General features: G+C 32.2%; 1 protein-coding gene across 1 annotated transcript; it reads left to right on the top strand.

Annotated features, from left to right (window-relative positions):
- The first annotated feature begins 1,216 nt into the window (after positions 1 to 1,216).
- On the top strand, positions 1,217 to 1,915 carry LOC107858173 (uncharacterized mitochondrial protein AtMg00810-like). Its single transcript, XM_016702884.1, has one exon. It carries the CDS (start codon positions 1,217 to 1,219, stop codon positions 1,913 to 1,915), a length of 699 nt encoding a protein of 232 aa, XP_016558370.1.
- The last annotated feature ends 5,439 nt before the right edge of the window (positions 1,916 to 7,354 follow it).

Genomic DNA, 7,354 nt, shown 5'->3' with positions numbered 1-7,354 from the left:
GTTTTGCTAAGGACTTAACACAATCTGATAAACTTATGTATAGGTCCAGACCTTCTATTTTTATGGGATATTCTGATGTGAAGAAGGGTTACCTACAATATGATCTAACTAACAAATGTTTCTTTGTAAACAGGGATGTTATTTTCAGAGAGGATGTTTTTCCATTTTCCTTTCAAACTACTGAGACACATTTCCTTTTCCCAACATCTGTTGATAACTCATTAGATTGGCCTACTCACATTCATTTCAGATCTTGTGGTACTGAGAGTCAATCCATAATGACTCCAACTACAAGTTCAACCTTAGTTGCACCTTCTCAACCATTTTTTGATCATGATAATGTGGTTCAATCACTAGTAGTAGAAGAGGTGCAACTAGTAGTTACACAATTGCACCAATGAGGTCAACAAGGGATAAACAACCTCCAATTTGGTTAAAAGATTTTGTATCTTTAAACATTCATAAGGATGTTCCCTACAGTCTAGATAACTACATTTCCTATACTAATGTTTCTAAAAGTTATCAAGCTTACATTGCTTCTTTTTCATCTATAACAGAACCATACAGTTACTTTGAAGCTATTAAAGATCCAAGATGGATTCAAGCAATGCAAGAAGTGATTGCGGCATTGGAAAGCAATAACATTTGGTCTATTGAGAAGTTACCTGAAGAAAAGACTTCTATAGGTTGCAAATGGGTGTACAAGATAAAATACAAGGCAAATGGTGAGATTGAAAGATTCAAAGCTAGACTAGTTGCAAAAGGATACAGTCAAAGGGAAGGAAAAGATTTCCAAGAGACATTTTCACCTGTGGTGAAAATGGTGACTGTAAGAACTATATTATCTTTAGCTATTGCTAAACATTGGCATATCCATCAAATGGATGTCTACAATGCATTCCTTCAAGGTGATTTGAATGATGAAATACACATGAAGCTGTCACAGGGATTTAATAGTCAGGGGGAGAATATGGTATGTAGACTAGTTAGATCCCTATATGGTCTGAAACAAGCACCAAGACAATGAAACACTAAGTTATCAGAAGCCTTACTAAGATTCAAGTTTGTGTAAAGTCAATATGATCAATTCTTGTTTATCAAGAGGACAACACAAGAAATCATCTTGATACTAGTGTATGTTGATGATATACTTATCACTAGGGATATTCTACAACTAATTCAAGAAACAAAGGTTGCTCTTTAAAATGCCTTCAAAATGAAAGACTTGGGAGAATTGAAATACTTCTTAGGTATTGAGTTTGCAAGGTCAAAAAAGGGTATCAGTATGCACCAAAGGAAATATGCACTGGAGTTAATCTCAGAAGCAGGATTATCAGGTGCAAAACCTGCTATTACACCTATCGATGTCAATACTAAACTTACATCCAGACAATATGATGAAGTCAATAAGGAAAAGTATAACACAAATAAAGATCCTCCAGCTGATCAGAATACTTATCAAAGACTGATAGGAAAGTTACTATACTTAACAGTCACTAGACCAGATATATTATTTGGGGTACAAACCCTTAGTCAATTTCTTCAAGCACCAAAGAAATCTCACATGGAAGCAGCACTAAGGATTGTAAAGTATATCAAGAAGCAGCCTGGTCAAGGAATCCTACTTTCAAGTAACTACAAAAATAAGGTTACTGCATTTTGTGATGCAGATTGGGCAGCATGTCCTAATACTAGAAGGTCAGTTACAGGATTTATGATAAAGTTTGGTGAATCTCTTGTATCATGGAAGTCTAAGAAGCAAACTGTGGTTTCAAGAAGTTCTGCAGAGGCAAAATACAGAAGTTTAGCTACTACTATTGCTGAATTGACTTGGCTACTTGGAATGTTGAAAGAAATAGGAGTTGAAGTGATGCAAGCTGTAAAGGTGTTTAGGGATAGCAAATCAGCATTATAGATTGCTGCAAATTCAGTATACCATGAGAGAACTAAGCACATAGAAATTGATTGCCATTTCATAAGAGAAAAGATTTAACGAAGATTGGTTACTACTCAATACATATCAATCAGAGGTCAGCCAGCAGACATTCTTACTAAGGGGCTTCCTAAAGTTCAACATGAGTGCCTGAAGACCAAACTAGGTGTACTTGATATATTCCATCCCACCTAGTTTGAGGGGGAGTGTAGAAGTATACGACTAGAAGGGTAAATTAGTAATTCACCTAGATTAAGTTAGTTAAATTATACTGTTAAATGGTAGTTAGGAAGTTAGTTAATCAGTTAGTTAACTGTTAACCTCCACACTAATCTACATTCTAACCTACACTTTAACCCCATATCTATATATACCTATACACTATCACATTGTAAATACAAGATTATGATCAATAAAGATTCAAATTTACTCTCTTATGGTTTCTTCTCACTCTGCTCATACTGATTTTCTTCTTTCTGGTTCTTTATTTCTCTTCTGATTATAATCTTTCCTTGCTATTGATCATATTACGACAATAGACGACAGTTAAAGAAAATATTTTTGTTTCATTTTTTACTCATAAAAACTCTCCTTTTGTTTTCTCATTTAGTTCTTAAAATTATCAACTGACTACTATAGTCTAAACGCAAGGGATCTCCACAACACAAAGTAAAGTGCTCGTAATATATAAGAAGATTGTGGGGCTCAAATCACCCAGAATGCGAAACGAATTAACTCAATATATGAACTATTTGTGGTTTTTATAGGCCAACTAAAAATCATTGTGGGGCAATTATTAAACACCGTACCATTATAGTAAAGGTGAAAATAGGGGTGTCAAGTGGGCCGGCCCGACCCGGCCTCATAAGCCCTAGGGCTTTAGGGTTTCGGGTTTCGGGCCGGTTATTTTTTAAAATTGGCCCGGCTAACCCGGTCCGGACCAAGCCCGGTCCAGACCCACTGGTCAATCGGCCCGTCCCGGCCCGGATAAATTTAAAAAAAAAGATATTTTGGCTTTTGGGCCAAACTAGCTGTTTGGACCCAAAAACGGCTATATAGCCGTTGGGCCAACGGCTAGTTTGGGCCCATTTATTAAAAAAAAACTTTAAAAAATATTTTTTAATCCCAAAAAAAAAAGCTATAAATACCCTACAACTTCAAATCATTTTTCACTCTCTCAAATCTCATTCTCTCTCAAATCTCAATTCTCAATTCTCAAATATTCAATATGTTTAATTTCTTAAAGTGTTCACTTTAATTTTTTAATTTTTCGTTTACAAAGTACGAGCGGAAGTTTCTAAAGTCGCAATCTTCGGATACTTCCAAAATTTGGTATTGTCGTTCCATCTGTTACGTTTAATTTTTATTTATTGTATTAATTGTTTAATATTTAATTTTATTATATTTGTGTATTTTGAATATTTTTAGTTTAATTTAATTTATATTATGGATAAATTAAGAAACCTCGCTACTAAAGGTGTTAAAATTTTTTATCTCGGAAGCGGTAGTGGTAGTAAAAAGCGAATTACTAGCGGTAGAGGTAGTTCAAGTAGTGGATATACCCGTGTGCCTTCGCCTCCGGTACCGCTTGGTACACCTTTTGAGGAAGAAATAGGTGTAGGTGCTCACAATATGGATTATGTAGAAGCTCAAGAAAATTACAGTATAGAAGAAGAAAATGAAGTAGATGCGGTTAATTTAGACGAAGATAATGAAAATATTGTTGAGACACCCGCAGTAGAAGATGCTAACGTTAGATCTGAATCAGTTAATCTCCCTTCCCTTCCTCTCAGTGCCCCAAAACCTTGTAAAAGAACTAGTATTGCATGACAATTTTTTGAACGTATATCAGATATTGAGGTGCAATGCAATATTTGTCAACAAATATATAAGCATAGAAGTGGAGGTAAGCAAGGGGGTACGGGTACGTTAATGAGACATGTAGCTGAAGATTACAAAAGAGAGTTAAATATTACAAAAGTTGGTGGGTCAACGCAAACTAGAATGGACCCAGCAACCGGTCACGTAGCGAAGAAGTATAATAAATTGAGGGACCGGGAAGAAATAGCTAAAATGGTAGCTGTGGGTTGTTTGCCTTTTAATTTTCCTTCTTCTGATGCCTTTATTCATTATATACAAGCAATTTATAATCCTATGTTTAACGGTATTCCTAGAACTACTTGTCGGTCTGATATTTTTAGACTTCATTCACAATATTATTTTTATTTATCAATATTATTAAAAAATATTCAATGTAGATTGTCCCTAACTTCTGATCTTGGTCGTGCTGTAAATAAAAATGATTATTTAACCGTTACTTATCATTGGATGGATAGTAATTTCGTGATGCAAAAACGTATTCTTGCTTTTTTATATGATGAAGATCGTAAACATACTAGACAATTTATTGCTGATTCTATTGTTAAAATTGCCGGATATTATGGTATCGAAAATAAAATTTTATGTATTGCTTTTGATAATGCTTCTAACAACAAGACTGCTATAACAAAAATAAAATCTACGCTATCTCCGTCCTTGCCTGAAATTTTTTATATTAAGTGTGCATGTCATATATATAATTTAATTGTAAAAGATGGTCTTGAGTTTTTTGAGCTTTTTTTTGAAAAAATTCGTCTTGCCGTTGGTTTTATTCAAGGAAACAATTGTAGATCGAGAATTAGAGAATTTAAAGTTAAATGTCAAGAAAATGAACTTACACCGATTTTGATGCCTGAGGAAATTGATACTAGATGGAATTCTACGTATGAATTTTTAAAAACTTGTTATAAATATAGAATTCCTATTACACTAGCTTTTAACCAACATTGCAGTTCATTTGCTGATTCTGCTTATTGCATGCTACATAATTCTGATTGGATTGTAATTAATGATCTTGTTAAATTTTTAGAAAAATTTTATGTAGCTACGGTTGAATTTTCCGGTGCTTATTATCCTACTGTTTGTAATATTTTGGCATATATAGCCGATATTTCTGGTTTGCTCAAAGAATATAAAAATAAAGAAGGTTATAAAGAAGTTGTTGGCGTCATGTTTACGAAATTTAAAAAAAAAAAATTTCCCGATTCCCCCTATTTACTTGGTTGGTGCTATGCTAAATCCGTGCATGAAATATAATAATGTGTGTTACTTTAGTACTCTTATTTATACTAACTTAGAAATAAATACTAACCATGATTCTGAACAAGTACAACCTGATTTGTGGACGGCTACAGCTGATGCAAAGGATTACATAGAAAAATTATATAATCACTATGCTGATTTATTTGATTTAGCCGTACCTACAAATATCACTCCAACTGTCGCTCCTCATCCTCCCGATGAGCCATCATCTTCTAAAAGGACGGCACATAGTGGTTTTTCTGATTCGTTTTATGATTTAAATTGTTGGAACAGTGTTGATGAGAGAACTTACACATCAACTTATCTGGAAGAGCTGAAATATTATCTTCGGACGGCACCAGAGGATCGCAGACAACGGATCAACACGTTGGATTGGTGGAGGAGTAATGAAACACAATATCCTTTGCTTTCAAGATTAGCTAAAGATATCTTGAATGTTCCAATGTCAACCGTTGCATCAGAGAGCGCTTTTAGTCAGGGACGACAGCAGCTTGGAGACAACCGACACTCATTGGGAAGCAATGCAATGAATGTTCTAGTTTGCCTCAAAGATTGGATTAGAGCGGAAAGAAGAAACCAAGGAACGGAACCGGAGCCGAGCGACGAGCTGAAACTTGAAGAAATTATGACTTCACGGGATAACTCAGCAGAATCAAGTCCAATGCATGGTTTTGTCCTCGTTGACTTCGACTATCCTATGCAAGTTCCCATTAATATTAACATGAATGAGTTGGAAAAAATGATGCATAATTTATAGATTTTTCATTCATATAAATTATAAATTTTGGATCATTTTGCAATCAATAAAATTTCCCAAATTCATTCACTCCTTAGTCGTTGCTTTTTATATTTTTTCATTTAACGACTTAAAATTTTAAATTGAATTTCTTGTTTTCTACTTTAAATTAAAAATTTAATTCTAATATATTATTAATTTACTACCAAATATTATTAATTTATTATATTAAGTAGCATATGTTTTGTATATTTGTGCATATATCTTCTATAGAAGTGTATATTTAACGTACACATGTATATTTATTTTATAAATTAGTATATAAGTATATCTATATATATTGTAATGTATATATAATGTAGTATATTTTATAAGTAGTAGTATATATACATTGAATGGTGCGTATACACGTGTATATATCTTCTATAGAAGTATATATTTAACGTATACATGTGTATATGTTTTATAAATTAGTATATAAGTACATCTATATATATTGTAATGTATATATAATGTAGTATATTTTATAAGTAGTAGTATATATACATTAAATGGTGCGTATACACGTGTATATATCTTCTATAGAAGTGTATAATTAACGTATACATGTGTATATGTTTTATAAATTAGTATATAATTATATCTATATATATTGTAATGTATATATAATGTAGTATATTTTATAAGTAGTAGTATATATACATTGAATGGTGCGTATACATAGAATAGAGTGTATATATGTGAATAGATCTTCTATGGACGTGTATATTTAACGTATACATGTGTATATGTTTTATAAATTAGTATATAACTATACAAATATATATTGTAATGAATATATATTATAGTATATTTCATTTAAAGTATTACATATACATAGAATAGAGTGTATATATGTGAATGGATCTTCTATAGACGTGTATATTTAACGTATACATGTGTATATATTTTATAAATTAGTATATAACTATACAAATATATATTGTAATGTATATATATTGTAGTATATCTCATTTAAAGTATTACATATACATAAAATAGAGCGTATATATGTGAATAGATCTTCTATAGACGTGTATATTTAACGTATACATGTGTATATGTTTCATAAATTAGTATATAACTATACAAATATATATTGTAATGTATATATATTATAGTATATTTGATTTAAAGTATACATATACATAGAATAGAGTGTATATATGTGAATAGATCTTCTATAGACGTGTATATTTAACGTATACATGTGTATATATTCTGTAGGGTCAAACATGCACCTAGAGTCAGGTTAGTTTCTCCTGCTCAATTATTGCCTTTTGCTTTCCTTTAATTTCTTCCACAAGTGTAACGGAGCCTAAATTTTCAGGGTTCAAATTCGAAAGAAGTTAACACATGAACTAGATGAGCGAGATTCAATATCTATTATATCTACATAAAAGATCATTTTAATCATGTGTAAATTAAATAATTTTTCAACGAATGGATTTGGAACCCCTCGCCATAAGCTGGCTCCGCCAACTTTAGCCTCCTCACAACTTGTT

This window comes from Capsicum annuum, chromosome 2 (assembly GCF_002878395.1).
Source record: "Capsicum annuum cultivar UCD-10X-F1 chromosome 2, UCD10Xv1.1, whole genome shotgun sequence".
NCBI lineage: Eukaryota > Viridiplantae > Streptophyta > Magnoliopsida > Solanales > Solanaceae > Capsicum > Capsicum annuum.
Note: the sequence above shows the minus strand (reverse complement) of the source record. Positions and strands in the feature narration are given on the sequence as shown.